General features: G+C 37.4%; 1 protein-coding gene across 1 annotated transcript in view; it reads right to left on the bottom strand.

Moving 5' to 3' along the window:
* The window catches only part of BCKDHB (branched chain keto acid dehydrogenase E1 subunit beta), a 122,710-nt gene that overhangs the window by 73,049 nt on the left and 30,806 nt on the right, over positions 1 to 18,855 (bottom strand). The window contains exons 7-8 of the mRNA XM_082755643.1: positions 15,442 to 15,539; positions 11,725 to 11,835 (exon numbers count right to left, since the gene is read on the bottom strand). Coding sequence (XP_082611769.1) covers positions 11,725 to 11,835; positions 15,442 to 15,539 — 209 coding nt within the window. The remainder of the gene's footprint in view (positions 1 to 11,724; positions 11,836 to 15,441; positions 15,540 to 18,855) is intronic.

Raw genomic sequence — 18,855 nt, 5'->3', positions numbered from 1 at the left:
TTCTCCTGCTGTATGTGTTTGGAAGAGACAGAGAACTACAGGAATCAAATACCATTATTCTCAATTGTTATATCTTTCAGTGCCTAGGAAAATTAAAAGGAAGAAGATAAAGTTTTCCTCTTCTTAGGCCAAGAAAAGAGAATACACCAGGTGACAATAATGAACAGGTGCACAGATCTTCAGAGATATTAAATGGGTATCGGTACAGTAGCTGAGCATCTTCTGAAAGATGAAAATCTGATTTGGCAATCAACCATGCAGAGAATGGTGACGGGACCACAGCATCACTAATCAACATCACTGATCAACTGCTTTATCTACTTTCTTCAATTTAAAGCAACAGCAACCTTATCCCAAAATATTTAAGACATTAAATAGAAAAAGATGAAAATTATTAAGTATATATATATGTTCAAGTACTCTTTAATACAAGAATAAAAGACTATTTTAAACTTTACCCACCTTAAATCACAATTAACAATAAAGTAAATTATACCAAATCTTCTCATTTCCAACAGTATCACAGAAACTCATGGTTCCTTTCAGATAAGATTTCTCTGTTACCTTTCCAGTCAGTTGAAATCTAAGAACTAAATTTAAATAAACTAGTTGATCATCAAGTTTGCAAAGAATAGTCAAGAGTGAAGCAATTCTCCAAACAATTCATTTTTGCTCTTCTGACACAACTCATTATGACTGGAAGGGGCAAGGAAACAAACAGCTCAGGCAGCAGATTAGACCATGCTTTGAGATACAGATGAATAATTTTAGCAGATGTAAACCCCCAAACAATCCCCTCAAAAAAAAAAACAAAAAAAAAACAGCCAAAGATTGACACCAAGCATGGGGAAACCTCAGCAATTCAAGTCTAGCCAATTTACATCAAACTACATTTTTATAGGACTTTAGACAGTTTAAAGTACAGAGAGAGCTACTACATTCAATTTAATTAAAAACCGTATATTCACTTTAATTAAAAATATATATGCAATTGAGCTGGGAGCAAAATTTCAAGCAGAAAAGATTAAGCCCTTCAGGTAAGAAGTGTCTTGAAATTCTGTCTGTCCTGTAAAAGGATATTCTGAACAAGAGACACCTTCTTGGTTCTGTAGGGTTAGTTATATATCATAGTTGAATTTAAATCATACACCGGGGGAAAAAAAAAAAGCTCAGCTGCTCTGCTGGAATGTGATACCAAACACACAGAAGGTATAATTCATGTTTCTGATTTAGGTATTTATTTTGCCATAAAAGCAGAAGTCTTCAGGAAGCTCTGAAATATACATATCAGTTTAAAGTAACTTAACAAATACTCAAAAACCACACATCAAATGAAACAATTCCTGAATAATAGTAGCAACAAGTCTAAATATCAGAAAAATTATATTCCAAACACAGAGCTAGAAAAAACTTTGGTCAGATTTGTTTCAGCAAAAAGAAAATATTTCTAGACCCATCTTTTCCACGTGTTAAACCACTACATAGTCATACCGTAATTGAAATCCACACCCCTCATTCTACAACACCTTTCATGACCAGACAGGTTTTTTTTATTTTTATAAATTCACATGTAATTCAAAAATTCAGTTGTACACCAAAGCCCATGCATATTCTGTCCTACTCCAACATATTATTGAGTGAAATATTATAAAGGAGATTTCAGGACAATAAGGGTTACATGTGAAGGAAGAAGCAAACCACGAGGCTTTCAGATTAGTTCAGTCCCCATCTGTATAAAAGTAGCAACAAAAAACTTACTAACATACCCAAGAAGTCAAACATTTCAACATAGTAAAGCTCCTAATGCTTATCAGAGCCTTCGAAAGATCCATAACAAGACAACAGGAAAACACAAGAGACAATGATTGCTTTCTATCGTAACATGAAAGTTTGGTAGCCAAACATTCAGGATTTGATGTATTAATTCAGTTCACCAGATTTGCAGGGGACAGTAGTCATACAAGCTAAAAGAATTACAAAAGACTACCGAGATTTTAGTAATACTTCATAGCAGCTTAAAAGAAAAAGCTGCTGTGGAATATATTGAGACTGAGCATAGATTTTCTTGAGTATATATGACAACAGGTATGTTAAATGGGCATTTTACAGAGACCTGAACTGTTCTTCTCTACTGACAAGCCGACTTACAATAGTGTGAAATGTTCATTAAAACATGCCTTAAGACTTGGGGAGTTTTACCAGTAGTGATTTTGTAGAAAAGTTACTGAAAAATAGATTTTATTTAGAATAAACCCTTTGATTTTGATGGGTGATGTTGAGTGGCACACCAAAATTAAAAGCAGTCCATAAGTGCAGGCTCTTCAGCACAAAACAAAGACAGGAGAAAAGGTAAAAGGTTTGTCCAATCCCAAATAAGCAGCAGTGGAAAATGGAATGGTGTAATGAAAAGTGTAATCAATACATCTATCAGATTAGCATTTAGCCTGTCATCCTACCAGATACAACTCTAAGAGCTTTGGTAAATATCTTAATGATTAAATATCCTAATGAAAAACAAAGATCTTGTTATAAAAATCAAAGACTATTTACATTCGGAAATCTCTGCAGTCTATCTAGTACAATTACAAACAGTTCAGATTGCCTTCACAGAAAGCTAATCAATACTGGCTGTTGAAAGAAAAATACTTACAGTAAGCCAAATATAATGCATTATGCTATTACACAACAGTTTGGTAAAAAGCAGACTAAATCTTGATATCATAAACATCAAAGTTAACTTAAAAGCTACAGAAGTATTGCAGAAATACTTAACACTAAAATCTCTGGGGTAAAGCTTAATAATGCACACGGAGTAAGAATCCCGAAAAAACTAGTTTAGAAAAAGTAGCTGGCTCAACTAAGTGATAATAACAGGATAAATAGCTACAGACATTTAAAGGAAGGCGATACTGTAGCGAAGTAATAATTATCTCCATGGAAGAATGATTCATATATTATTACCACTGTGGAACTTCATCCCAACTTCCATTAGAATTCAATCAGCAGCAGTTACAATGGAAAAAAATAAAAATAAAAACACACATTGGAGCTATAAAATACCTTCTAACTATAGACTACGCACCACTACTCATTTACTTGCATAAATGCCTTTAAGTTTGAAGCCCATAACATCGAACATGGGCAAAAGGGAAAATATTTTATGAGGAATTCATAGACCATATTATTAACACAATGCTCAGTGTTAACAGAAACAACATGCAAATGCCTCTTTCCTACTTAATGAAGGTGCTTTATTGTTTGTTTTTAAACAATCTGATTCTTTCTGTAGTAACACTTGTCAATACATATGTGAAAGTGAATTCAAAGGATTGAGAGCTACTTTTAAACTGGAAGGGAGAAAGGAGAAGGCAGAATTATATACATAAATGCCTCAGCTTTGAGGTACCTGCCCAAAACAATGACTACAAGCTTTCCATTCAAAGTTTTATTGAAATATAGAAGAGCAAAAGATGTGAATAATTACTTTATAAAATGGTTCTATATATTCTCATAACTCAGAGATGACTACTTGAAAGCATGGTTCCAGAGCTCTGCTTCTTCAAGCCAAGCAATAGCCCATGGCATGCTCTAAAAATCTGAAACTACACGACCAAAAGACACAAGTTTCTCATGGAAACAGTGACAGAGTTAACTGTCATCATGTAAGTAGTATAATTTTAATCACATTTTATAGGTATGAGCATCCACTTAGTAAGAAATCCAAGGAGCAACAAGTAAAATGGCAAGAGATCAAGAACAGACAGCCAAGAAACATAAATCTGATCCCAGGATACCTGCATTGCAATTGTACAGTTCAATGCCTGGAGCATGCAGTTAAAGAATAAAGAAAAACACATCAAGCTTGCTGATTTTGATTTTCCTTTATTCACAAGCCAATTAGATGAAGTAAACTTAAAGGAATGGGAAGAACAAGCTGGTAGACCACTAGGTCTTCCAGGACATACTGCCCATTAAATATAGGACACCAAGTATCTACTGCTTATAATTATTCATTCACTTTGATGACAATGGCCAACAAAAATGCTACCTGTGCATTAAGGAGAAGGCTCTAATGCACACCATAGAAAACCACTCTCATCAAATACTGTTGATGGAAAACATGCACGTGGTTTGCTCTAAGCCACTCTGGGGTGCTGTGTTATCTGCAAGCTCCCACTCTTGCTCCTTTCTCTTCCACTCAGATTTGCTCTTTCCAACGAGTGCAGATGGTTTCCAGACTGCTGAGCATTTATCTTGACCTGTTGGGAGGTCTGCAAAGCCTCTTCAAGAAAAGAGCAAAGCAACCCAAGTGCACAGAAGAACATATGCCCCTTTACTTTTCTGTATTAAACTGTATTACATTATATTGGTTCTTTAAATCAAGTTCACAGTTGCTATCATTGATAACGTCAATCTATAAACTGCATTTCTGCAAAGACACCCATATTTTCCTGAAAAAAAAAAGTCATATCCAAGTTACACAAGCTCACACTAACCCACAGGCCTTTAAAACTGCAATTCAGTTTATAGTGCCTTCATTACTAAATCATAAAGGAACAATTTGCAGCATTTCTTTGCATTACAGGAGGAACAGTTCAGAAACAAGATGACTAATTAGGTAATAAATGCAAATCTTCATCAATATGCATGGAAAATATTTGCCTTCTAAATAATACATAAGAAAAAAAAGTCCATTTGCAAGTTTTCACTTGCAAATGTGAAATCTACTGAACAATTTGATTGTAATTAATTTAAAGTGTAAATAGCACCCTTGATTCAATATAGGATGAATAAAATAGAATAACACGTACAGTCCTTTAGGAGTACTTAATCCTGAGCTACATTTCCCACTTCCAATAACACTGGCTTTTCAATACAAAATAATAATACAGCCACCAAATTTTACCCCCCAGTGTGACCAGAGAATCACTGGGAGGTGTGCTATTGGCTTTTTAATCAGTACCACACCATCCAACAGTTCAGAGACAGGAAAATCCACACCATCTAATCTCTCCAAACCTTCAAAGCAAATCTGTTAAGCATAATGACGGAGAAGAAAAAAATCATCTGAAAGTATAATTTCTGGAAGGAAGAAAAGCATCTTTAAACAGTTTTGTGGGTTAAAATGAAACAATTTTTAATATATATTAGATACACAACTCATATTTCAGTTTCTGGAACAGCACCCTTCATGACAGATTGCTATGCCAATAAGAATGCAGCTGATCAGTCAAGTACTAGATCATTACCAATCTGTACAGTAATCAACATCTTTGCTGTGGCTGCACTAAACGTGTTAGTCTGCAGACACCTGCACCAGCTGGTGAGTCAGCAGAGCATGGTCAAGGCAGAGGTTTGGTTATCTGTCTCTTATATTGAGAAGCACGTTAGTTTCATGTGTTTTCATTTCCAGTTGAATGGGAGAGATCACTCCTGATCCCAGCTCCTGTGTACATGAACTAAGACATCAGAATAAGATGCTGATGTTAAAACAAGCACAGGAAATGCATCCTTCTCTCTCTCAAAAAAAGTAACCCACTCAAAGGAGAAGTAACTGTTCTCTTTCAATCATAACCACTGTATCACTCATATACCAGCCTTGGAAATAAAGGAAGACCCTCAGTCAGAAATCAATGAAGATTTTCAGAATACACCGGAATCTTACCAAATTTTTCACTGAACCTTGAAATTACATAGTGTTTTGAGAATGTATGTATAGACAAGGGGATCGGTAATTTAAAAGACAGCTTTCACTGTAACATTTCCTAAATAAGCAGCAAAGGCTGCACATACACTTTAAAGAAGCCTGTTTACATTTGCAAGAGCTCAGAGAATCTTACAAGCACGCTTAAAATCTGCTAACACTGAACTCACAGCCCTGAGTTTGCCCTGAGGACAAATGCATGTGAGCTACTCAGCTCTTCACCTAGAGATGGTGATAAAGGCACAAGTTCCAGAGAGGCAAGACCTGGATTCAATGCCTTGTCAGTTCCCAATCTACCATCTCTCTGAGGTGTGACCATGTTAATAAACTTAATGTTAATAAAGCAGGGAGATCAGCTTGCTCGTATTCTCATGATGTTATTCCCCTAAATTGCACAGAATTAGCACACAGTCAGAGAAAACAAGAGGGAATGTGACCATTCCTGTAAGGAGGGCACCATAAAAAAGAAAAGGTCCTGGGTTCTTGTCTTCATCTTCAGGATATTGTGTTTTATTAAAAGCCTCTACAGTGCAAAGACACCAAAATTTATCTGGTAGACTCAACTAGTGACACTTTCACCATGATGTGAATCTCATGAGAAGCTAAATCCATGTTTATGGGATCATGACATCCACACTAGCTCTAACTTAATCATAAAACCAGAAATTAAAAGCAATATATTTAAAAACATTTCTTGTCATCTCCAAAAGAAAATAAAATGTCAGTATCTTCAAAAAAGATTCTCCGGGAAAAAAAAAAAAAAAAAAAAAAAAAAAAAAACACTTCATGAAATTCAGAAAAATATCACTTCAGAAATTAGTTTTCTAAGCACATGAATACCTAGATATGAAGTTCAGAAGAGATCTTACATCAACCTTTCATAGCATTGAACGTATCAAACAAAATATCCACAGAAATCATCATTTCAACTGTTTGAATTTTGTACAAAATGACAATTCTTGATTAAATATAGACAATTAAGGAATATACTAGATTTTATGCAGTTTGATTTTTCTTTTTTACCTGTTTGAACTCCTGTGTAAAGCAACAGAGTTGAGTAACTCAAGAGATTAGAATTATTTCCTGCTTCTCTTTTTTAGTTTTCAACATGTAAATCAATTACTCCTCTTGATCCAGAGTAAGTATGCCATTCTTTAAGAATGCTAGGGAATCTTGGAACAGGCTTGATAAATTTTCAGGGGCAAGGAACTCCATCCTTTTCCTACAAGTAAAGAAGCACCTCACATTTCACAAGAAGCTTTCCCAAGTTAAACAGCAATGAAGCCTACATAAAGAAATTGACTCTATATGCATATATACATAGACACACACTCACACAGATTCTTTGTTTCTGTTCTAGCAAAGAGATGTCTGATAATTTTTAAACAGGGCAACTCCCTGATTCCTTTGTCACCCAGCTAAACAATGATAGTGGGATCTATATCACTTGACTTTACACTACACTCACCAATCAGGGCTCCCTTGATTTTTTATTTTTTTTTTTTTATTTTTTTTTTAACCCAAGACATTTCTGGAGACCACTATTTCAACCCACAAACAGGCTGAAGAAACAGCTGAGATGAATGAGCCTCAGGAGATATCCATCTCTAGAATAACTCATGAGATAGTGTCACTAGCTCAAACTTTAATACCCTTATCTCCTCCTTGTGCAGATGACAAATGTTAACCTATTTCAAAGCTGAACATAATATCAGAATCTTGAAAAATTCTTCACAAATTCTTATGTTTCACCATATTTATTATCCACATTTATTTTATTTACGTCTCACTCAGAGCCATACGGTCATAAACACGCTGACAGGAGCAGTACAAAGTCAAAGCAGCTGCTTAACTTGGCTAAAAAGAGGCCTCTGGTGGCAGTAGCTAAGTATAACTTCTCAAAGTTTTATGGAATATGTATTTTGATGACAACTTCATATATCTAAAAGTATCTATAGAAAGCAGACTAGGCAGTTATATTTGCAGTGAAAATTGACAAATTACTGCTCATCTCCCAAGCAGTAACTATGTCAAGTCCATTCATCTTCATGCCTATACCACCCTTCTCAAATCAGTCTTAATGTTGCATATATTTTCAGTTATGTAAAGTAGTTCATTTTTAAACAGCAACGTTGCAAATTTCAGTGTTACAGTTATCTCAATACTGCAGATAGTAAAAATTAGTAAATTAAGGTTCAGGCCTGCTTATTCCCTGAGATCAACCATGAAGGCACCTGGATTTTCTTTAAAAAAAATTACACAGATAAGTAAAATTCAGTGAAATATTTCCTTATAAAAATGTAATATTTCTTGGGTAAGTATAAGAATAAAATAAACCTGCAGATTAAAACATATCAGATAGGCAAATGTATACAACTTGATAAAATTCAGTTCCTTTATTACAGCTTAACGACTTTAACCCACAGGCAACACTAGTCCTTTAAAGTCCGTGCCAAACTTCTGGCATATGATTAGGAACAAGAAGATAGCCTACAAGAAGTCAGATAAGGCTTCCTGCCTTCTATAAAGAGCCAACAGACAGAAGAATCATGATAATGTAAAGAACTGGAACGGAAATGTTAAGGTCAGTATGAACGAAATGTGAGTGGAAGTGTATGTGCGCAGGAATTGAAAGCAGCAGCAGAACTAAAAACAGCCTGTACTGAGAACAAAGGACACCACTCCCAGCAGTCAAACAGAGGGATGTGTGAGTAAAACACAAAGTTCTTCCTGCTCTCTGATAAGACCACAGCACAGACCACTCATCGATGGAAGACCCTGCATCCCAGCACCAGTAGAACAGCAGAAAGACTGCAGCTTGTATCACATACACCACACCCTTATCTCCTTCTCCTGTCAGATGCAAAGGAAAGACATAACAAACACATGTAATGTAATGAAAAACATAAAAACTGACTAAGATTACAAAGGCTGACATAAGTAAGACTCTGAGGCAAAGTGCTGCCCTGTCACAACAGATAATTTTCTTATTGGTTGCTCTAAGACCAATCCCATTACCTATTAAAAGCCCACACACAGACCCATGGACAGCCAAGGACTCTCTGGTATGGTCACCTTTTCTATCACACTTTCTTGGTCCCTGATGATGGAAACTCAGGAAGAGAATAAGTGAAGTACAGCAAGTCCTGTTGCTGAAACCGATTCTGAAAGCCACTGCCATTTTCACCAACTTCATCAAGAAGTTCCTCTTGGTTCCTCTTGGCCTGCGGTTACAGCAAGAAGCTACAACTATCATTTCCACCTTTCTACTTATGTTAGAGATTATATAATCATAGAACCATTAAGGCTGGAAAAGACCTCCAAGATCATCTGGTCTAACCACCCACCTGCCACCAGTATCACCCACCAAAACATGTTCTTAAGCAGCACATACAACCTTTCCCTAAACACCCCGAGAGACGGTGACTGCACCACCTCCCTGGGCAACCCGTTCCAATGCCTGACTGCTCTTTCTGAGAAGAAATGTCACCTCATTTCCAACCTGAACCTCCATGGGCACAACTTGATGCCATTCCCTCTAGTCCTATCACTAGTTACCTGCAAGAAGAGGCCGACCCCCAGCTCCCCACACCTTCCTTTTAGGTAGCTGTAGAGAGCAATGAGGTCTCCCCTGAGCCTCCTCTTCTCCAGACTAAACAACCCCTCAACAGTACCCTCAGCCATTCCTCATAGGACTTGTGCTCCAGACCCTTCACCAGCTTCATAGCCCTTCTCTGGACACCCTCCAGGGCCTCGATGTCCTTCTTGTAATGAGGGGTCCAAAACTGAACACCATACTCAAGGTGTGGCCTCACCAGAGCAGAGTACAGGGGGACCACCTCCCTGGTCCTGCTGGCCACACTATTCCTGATACAAGCCAGGATGCTGTTGGCCTACCTGGCCACCTGGGTACACTGTTGGCTCATGTTCAGGTGAGCATCGACCAGCATCCACTGATCATTTTCCTCTACACAGCTTTCGAGCCACTCTCCCCCAAGCCTGTAGCACTGCATAGGGTTGTTGTGGCCAAAGTGCAGGTCCTGGCACTTAGCCATGTTGAACCTCATCCCGTTGGCCTCTGCCCATCGACCCAACCTGTCCAGGTCCCTCTGCAGGGCCTTTGTACCTTCCAGCAGACCGACACTTCCCCCCAGCTTGGTGTTATCTGCACACTTAGTGAGGGTGCACTCAATACCCTCATCCAAGTCATCAATAAAGATATTAAAGAGGATGGGCCCCAACACCGACCCCTGGGGAACACCACTGGTGAACGGTCACCAGCTGGATTTCACTCCTTTCACCACCACTCGATGGTCCCAGCCATCCACCCTGTTTTTAACACAGCAAAGAGTGTGCCTGTACAAGCCATGGGCTGCCAGCTTCTCCAGGAGAATCCTGGGGAAGACTGTGTCAAAGGCATTGTTGAAGTCTAGGTAGACTACGTCAACAGCCTTTCTCTCATCAACTAGGTGGGTCACCCATTAGGAGGAGGTGAGGTTGGTCAAACAGGACTTGTCTTTCATGAACCCAGGCTGACTGGGCGTGATCCCGCACATGCTGTGTGACTGCTCTCAAGATGACCTGTTCCACCACCTTTTCTGGCACCAAGGTCAGGCTGACAGGCCTGTAGCTCCCCGGTTCCTCCTTACGACCCTTCTTACAGATGTGCGTCACATTAGCAAGTCTCCAGTCATCTGAGACATCTCTGGATGACCATGACCGCTGACAGATGATGGAAAGTGACCCAGCAATCACATCTGCCAACTCCCTCCCTGCACCCTTGGGTAGATCCCATCTGGCCTCATGGTGGGGCAGCAGGTCTCTAACCATTTCCACCTGAATTGTGGGGGGGTTTCTTCTGCTCCCCATCCAAGACTTCAAGGTAGGGAGGGTGAGTACCCCACAGTGTTGGTCCAACTATTAAAGACTGATATAAATAACGCATTGAGAATCTCAGCATTATCTTTATTCTTAGTAGTCATGTTCACTGCCTCCAGTAAAGGATGGAGATTCTCCTTGGTCCTTCTCTTAATGTTAATATATTTGTAAAAACATTTTTGTCGTCTTTAACCTACCTTAAAAGCTGCTTAGGATACAAGTGTTGCATAGTACCAACTGCAAACTACTGATTATTTCCAGTTCAACAAAACAGACAAGTTCTATAGAAAAAGATAATTTACCATTTCTCCGACCAGACTGGGCAGCCTGCATACATACTGATGTCAAAGCAACACTAAAAACATTTACTATTTGACATTTATTATAATAAATATATGAACTGCATAGCCAATGTTCACTATACTTCTCTAGAAATACTTCTCTTTTAATTCCTAATTAAAAAATAATAATAATAATAGATCTAAAGCAACAGGTCTATCTGTTCCATCTTTTTATTTGTACCACAATTGCTTTCAAAGATGTTCAGGATAGAAAACATGCTCAAAATCTTCAGAGGATATCTATTTTTAAAGTTCATATTTGCAAAATATTGTACAAATACAGCTCCGCATTTCCTGTGCACAGCTGCATTTCTTTCCTCGTTGCATTTCAATGCAGATCCAATCCAATGAAACAGACTTAACTGTTCTTTCAGAGAGATACTTTGTCTTCATTGCATGACAGCTCTAATCTTTAAAGAAGGGGGAAAAAAATACCTAAAATTTTGATTAATTTTAGTTGTCCAGAAGTGCTTATAAAGGATTTAGGAGAAATAATTGAAATAGTGCAAAAAAATTACCAGTTGCTGCCAAAGTTCATATTGATTCATTTCTTTATATTGATGGCTACAGCTCAACGCATTTCATTCTTTACAGATAGAAAGTACATCCAAGTAACATGATGTACATCGGAAACAAACAATGAAAACACTTTAACTGCAGATCAAACTTACATAAATCAACACAAAAATTTAGATCATTAAAAAAAAAATTAAAATACAATGTCATAATTATTTGCATTTCAATTGTTGTTACCAGGAGGTTTTTGTTTTGTTTCAATATTAACACTCATCGATTTCTTACCTTGCAAACGGTCTCTGTATCCCAGGGTAAGATAGTCCTCAGATCAATTACTTCACAGGACACGCCAAGCTTTTCTTGAGCCATTGCTGCCACTTCTTTGATCACATGTATCTGAAAAAGCAACCTGTTATCACCAAGCTAACATTTAAGTTCTTTTTAAGATGTTCTAAATTAACACATACGGAATATACACAGTGATTTAACATATTACCTGCGTGTTTACCAGAAGACTTTTTATTTAGTAGTAAAGTAAGTATTTATTACTCAGTTCAATATACTAACTTACTACTTATTTGCAGTAGTTTAGCACTACTTTAAAAAAAAAAACTTCAATGAAGGATCACTGAAAACAAAACTGTTACTTTCTAGAGAAGTATTTCAGTTAGCAGTATTGGATCTTACTATTTTATAGTTATAGTCTGATTGGGTTTTAGAATAAGCTTTTCTGAGAACAACAACTACAAAATCCAAATATAAGAATGATGTATTTTAACACAGAGCAATCACATGAAATCCTGCAAAATGCATTACATACAAAAATAGTCCTAGTAACTGCATTTACTACAATCTACTGAAAATGCAATAGATTACCAAACGACCATCTCCTTTCAAAAGCATTATCTTATGAACAGTTAGGAAAGATAGCAAATACCACATAAATACCTAGTCCTGACCCCCTACAGACAAAGCGTACTGGCACTAATATAACCATATGACCACTCACTGGTCTTCCAATGCAATTTAATACCAACATTCCAAACATTGCATTATCTAATTATTATAATTAACATTTTAATACAACAGAAAAGGATTCCCTTCTAGCAGAAGGTTTGCACTGAATTAGAATACACATCATTCACTATCCACCAGCCAAGGGGTCTATTTAGCAGCACATGTATGAGCTTCTTAAAATAGACGTAAAACAGCCCATGTCTATTAGAACCTTCTCATAAAGTATGTTATAACATGAACAAAAAAGCAAGCAATACTGCATGCGTTCAAAATTGTTGTATAATATGATGTTATACAACTTTCTTTTTAAAAAGCAAAATGAGTTGTAAGCATTGAAACAAGCACTAGTGAGCAAATGCTCCAACTCTAAACATCAGCATAGACCCTTATAACAGCTCAGATTATTCTCCAGAAATATCTAATTGAGAAGTATTTTCTCGTAAGAGGCTAAAACAGTTTCCTGATATGACATTATCAATAGATTCTGATATTGTCCTTATTGTCAGAGGGTTGGGACACTTCCTAACACAGGTTTGGACTGAGGCAGCTGAGCTCCCTCAAGCAACTGCTAGGCCCAGTTCAGTGGTGAGAGTCCAAGGACCATCCCTGACGAGCAGTTTGGATGAGGTCACCTTGGTCGGAAGGCAACAGCATTTAACAATATGGACATGGTGAGATGGTGTCAGCTGCCTGGGGATCAAAGGGCAGCATTACATTTCACATGGAATAAAAATCTACTGTAAAACAAGCTGATTAAGGATTTAAACATGAATCTACATGAAACAAATATGAACACCAAAGGACTATTTGGGGCACTTAGGGACATGGTTTAGTGGGTAGTATTGGTGGTTGGGGGGTGGCTGGACCTGATGATCTTGGAGGTCTTTTCCAACTTTAATGATGCTATGATTTTAAAGATAAATCACAGTACAAGTATTATAACAGTAAAAAGAATTAGCTTGCATTGCTTTGGTTTAGACTTGTAATACATCAGTTGCTGTACAAGGTTTGAGGTTTTTCAACCTGACCCATGGGAAGGATGTTTTTGCCGTTTCTACGATACATAAACGAAAATGTTTATCTAGTTCACAGGGGATAAGGATTAGTTAATGACCGTAAAACACTGGGCACAACTGGAGAGGAACTAAAAGCCTTTACTGCCCTCCATTAGTACCGCTCAGGAAAGCAAGCATAAGGTAACCCCGCCAGAGCAGCAGCTGCCAAGCAACTACTTAGCATGCAAGAATCATATAAGTAACCACTGTGTGCATGCAATCACTCTCTGCTTATTGAAAATGAACTCTGGATTTGTTGGACCTACTGCATATGCGGTAATCAAGTTCCAAGTTTATGCACAGAGCCTACAAACACTCTCAGCACAAACTTACTGAATATATTTGATCTGCAGAAGTCTGACATGTCCAAAACATGCTGGATTTTATGTTTATGGGATAAGCATCTGTATAGAGGTATGCTCAACAGTTGTGTAAACCAGCACAGTACGCACCTTCCATGTGATGTATGTACATGCTCATACGTCTGCCCAACAACTCCTGAATAGAGGCAGGAGCACTAAGTAGCTGCATTATTTGGCCACAGACATGGTTTGGTCAGATCCTAAATTTGGATTAGGGCTGCACATCTGTCCTACAACTATTCACATCAAAAGAACTGCCTGTCTTAGTACTTGGCTTATATTTTGCAAGCTCCAAAGCACATTGTATTTTGAAAGTACGTCATTCTGAGCCTTCTCCATTCTACTGGGTAAACTCAGGACATTAATATCTATACATAGCTTTCAAGCCATTACTTAAGTGACCTTCAAAGTGTGACATCTTTATGGTTATTTATCATTACAGTTTTGGGGACTATGACAAACACTAAGATTTCATCCAAATGGAGCATGAAGTATCTAGGAAAAATGAGCATGTACTTTCAAAAAAAGAGCAAGGATAAAAGTAGAAACCAGTTTCTGCTAGAGAAATAAACACAAGTAAAGATATTGAAGGAGTCTATAATTTACTACCAGTGCAAATTATCAAAGATTAGTAGGAATAACCACAGATATAAAGGAGTTTCTCTGTCCTCTGACTACTTGATCCATCACAGAAAATCAATGAAGATTACAGATTTCAAAGAAAGAGCAAAAATCAAAAAGACAACCCCACAGATTAACACTATGGTGATATATAGTGTTATAACACTCTCTCCTCTAACAGCTTCCCAGACATAAATAAGCTAGGAAAATAGCCATTTTCTAAATTACAGGTTAAAGGCAATAAAAAGATTTTTTTGGTAATTCCAATGTTGACTAAAATTTCTTTTATACAATTCTTGAACAAGAATGTGTATTTTGTTGTTTTGTTGTTTTTGTTTTTTGTTTTGTCTTTTTCTTTTCTCTCTTTTTTAAACTTTTTTTCAGTATTTGCACATCTTAATTGGAGCAGGGGGAGGTGAACCATATTCTTGAGCAGCTTTGAAAACAAACTGTCAAAAATCAAAACTACCCCATTAGTATTAAAAATTTGAAATTATCTAAATTTTCAGATTTTCTTTTTAATTGTCTGCATGAAGGCAACCCCAGACTGATTGCACTACTTTTTAAATCTTGCAGTAAAAATCCATGCTTTTCTTCCAGCATACTACTTTCAACTGTCCTTTCCTTTCCTCAGTCATATCCCACTGCCACACTCTTAAACATGTAACTTGCATAACTGTAGATAAATCATTAACCTGCAGTAGAGGAGGTAACTTTTCCATATTTCCAGAGTCACCTTCAACCAAAAATGGGTAAAAACTCACTCATTAAAAAGCAGGTTTCATGTAAGTAGAAACAAAGGGAATCATTTATTCAAGCATATAGCAATGGAAGATGCACATAGTTTATTGTCTGGCACTTGAGTCCAATACAACACTGTTTAAACAGCTCCTAACCCTTAACCTAACCTTTGGTGGATGACAAATAACTTAAAGAACCTTACTGACCTGAGTGCCCCAAGCAACCATTGTCACATCACTGCCCTGCTGCAGCACCTCAGCTTGAGACAGTGGAATGTTGTAGGGCTCCACAGGAACTTGTTCCACTGAATAAATAAAAGCAAAGGGAAAAAAATAAGCATTAGATTCCTTTATTATTCAGTATTATGCCATAGAAATATGCACTATTTTTTTTTTAAATAGCAATACAATTTAAAACAGTAAACCAAAATCACCTTATTATCCCTTATTTCAAATGTTTAGCTGTAATTAAAAATATTTTTATTTATACTGTACACTGAAAGCATTCAGTGCAATGTTTCATTTCTCTTGTGAAGTATACCAAAAAGATACACATACACTACTGTAGTAATAAATCCTGCTGTTTCCCAAGTAAAAGATATTAGCATCAGATTTGGAGATGGAAACTGCTATCATTGATTAAAATCCCAAGCACAGACTGCAGTTGATGCAGTGAAACAAGCATCAGAGCCTTGAAATCATACTTTAATACTCAGACAGGAAAAAAAAATTGTCAGTGCTCTCCTGATATTTACCAAGAATAATGCTCCACAGTTTCATGCTAAAGTGGTAGGAAAAACAATTTTCAGAACCTACACAAAGACTGCCACCAGGAACTTGTGATTATAGCAGTTTTAACTCAAATATAGTTTGGAAAAAAAAATGTTATTAGTTGACAAAAATGTATCACAATTAGAGTAACTAGAAAAAAAACTAGGCATCATGCTTTTCCTGACCACTACTGAAGGTGGTTCCACTCAACTTAAGATCCATTTAATAGTTGTCAGATGGAAATAACTTAGGTCAGTTTTTAGTATTTAGAATCAATGATGACCTAATTTGCTTCTTGAAGTTATGATAAAGAATCCTACTGAGTGACTCCAGCAGGAAAAATTAAGCATCTTGTATTTTCCCTAATTGGTACAGCAGATCCAATACAAGTAAAATGACTTCAGTTCTTTCCTGGCTTACATATTAGGACATAAGTTTGTAATAAATCAAGTGGTGAGTAGTTTTCTAAATTACAATTACAGCATTTAGTATTTTTTCTGCAGAGATGGCAAACAAGCACTACAAATATTACAGAATCACAGGATGGTTGAGGTAGGAAGCAAGTTCTGGGGTTCACTTAGGCCAAGCTCACAGCAAGGTCATCGAGAACCAGTTGCTCAGAGCCATGGACAGTCAGGTTTTCAGCATTTCCATGGTTAGAAGACTCCACAACCTCTCTTGGCAACCTGTTCCTATGTTTTACACTGAGTAAAACAGGTTTTTTCTTATGTTTACATTAGATATATCTCACTTTACCTGAACAGGCAGAGAGCAGGCATAGATATTAATTAAACCATTATTACTAATAACAGAATAGGAACCTTCTTCCATGTAATTCGTAATGTTTCCATTCAGCCGAGGAAAGAAAAAAAAATATCAAATTGTTGTGTTCTTTAACAGCACAAAAATCACACGTATTTGCTGACAATTATTCTGAACGTATTAAATGATCTGTGCCTTCCTAGAACAATTCCTTTGAATAACAAATGGGGAAAAGAATCCGTGGTGGGGAAAGACAGAAAGGAAAGGCACAGCCAGCCCTTGCTCACTGCACATCACTGGTCGACAGCAAAGCAGACAAGGCTGCTCCAGATTTTGCACGGTATAAAACCCTCAGGCAAAAGAACAGGCAAGATTTTGAAATATAATGAAACCAATTTGCATAACATAACTGTCTTTTTCATGGGATTGTCAAGAAACCTGGAGAACAAGAACCCTATAAAGATACCACAGGGCCTTCAGGTGGAAACCCAGGCAACTGACATGAATATGAAGGTTTGGAAGGGAGTTGGATGCACCGGTGGAAGACCTGGAATGTGCAAGTCATACAAAAAGAGCTCCTTCTCTGTGTAATAGTTTTATACATTTAGGTAAATTAAATGTAACATACAATTACAAAAATTAAACTATTATTATAGCTAAATCATTCTGAAAAAAAAAAAATCCTTTCAATGAACTCAGCTCATGCCTTTACAAAACTCCTCCCTCCACTAACAGTGAGGAAAAATAGCACTGAAAATATTCTGTGCATTTTCTTCCCTACTAATTAACCAAAACACAGTGATGTCTGTATACAAAGCAGCCTACTCATCTATTATTGAGCATAAAAATATTTTAAATCAAATATTTAAAAAGCAGATTTCAAATAAAGCAAATAACAAAGTTGTAATCAGAGAAAGAGGGCCATCACTAGTTAATTTTAAGAGGCTGCACCATCTGTTGCTCCTTCTAAAAGAGCAGTCTGAACAGCATAAGGAAAACATGTGTTCTCTCATCTTACCTGTCTTGTCTCTATAACAACCACCGATGCAAGTCATATTTATTTCTACACCACCAATGTCATATATAGTACAATTAAATGAAACTGAAAAGGTCAAAAAACATCAGAGTAGGTTCTCCACAAGATGTCTAAACCTGATAATGTCAAGGTGACTCATCTTCTCCTTTGGTTCATAATGATTATGTGCTCTTGACACTGCACAGGTTGTTAACTACTTTTTATAAATCAAAGCCTCCTTTTTCTTTTTTTAATTCAGGTATTTTCTTTGCATCTCTGACATTTAGGGGGACGTCACCATGGCACTTCCAGTAACATTATAATCTCGTAAGTTAACCAGCAACAGAATTCTCTCGGTGTGTGTACTTTTGTACTTAACTCTGGACTTTTTCTCAGAAAGGCTTGCATCTCCTTGCCGCTTTCTAATTTTATACAAGGCACATGAATATACGCAAAAGCTTCTGATGACTGCTGTAATGATAGGTGGAAGGACACCCTTTAAGGTGCACCTTTCCAATGCAAAAGGACACAGCTTCTTCCACTTTTCTTGTTCTAAGTGCAAACGTCCACAGACATAAATCTGGCCAACGAAGGATAAGGGAGGCAGCCACAGGAACCAACGCTGCCCAGCCATTTACTGATAAGGCTATGGGGAACGGGGCAATGTTTATTTCTGTAAGTGTATCTGATGGAGGACCCTGTCCAATAGCAAGATACGAAAATGGAGGAAGCCATAAGCAAAATATACAGAGACGCAAATATTAACAGATCAGAAACCAAGGTGGTCAGCCACACCAACTCATGGGCTACCAAGAAACTACAAACACACTGGGAGCTTGAAAGCCTGAAGGCGCAGGACATTGGAGCAGGGTGGGTGGAACCCTGCCAGACGGGGAGGGAATGTGCAAGGGAAGGGGACTGGGGAAGAACAAGGGGGGACTAAACAGAAAGGAATGTGACAGGAGCCAGATACATGTAAAACCGAGCACCAGTCTGTCCTATCTTGTTAAAGCCTTTCTTAAACATCTCTGTAACCTCACTCTCCGCCCAGCATGGGGTGGGTGCTGCAAGGA

The sequence above is a fragment of the Aythya marila genome (genome assembly GCF_965140915.1).
Source record: "Aythya marila genome assembly, chromosome: 3".
Classification (NCBI taxonomy): domain Eukaryota; kingdom Metazoa; phylum Chordata; class Aves; order Anseriformes; family Anatidae; genus Aythya; species Aythya marila.
This window is presented reverse-complemented; position numbering and strand designations above follow the sequence as displayed.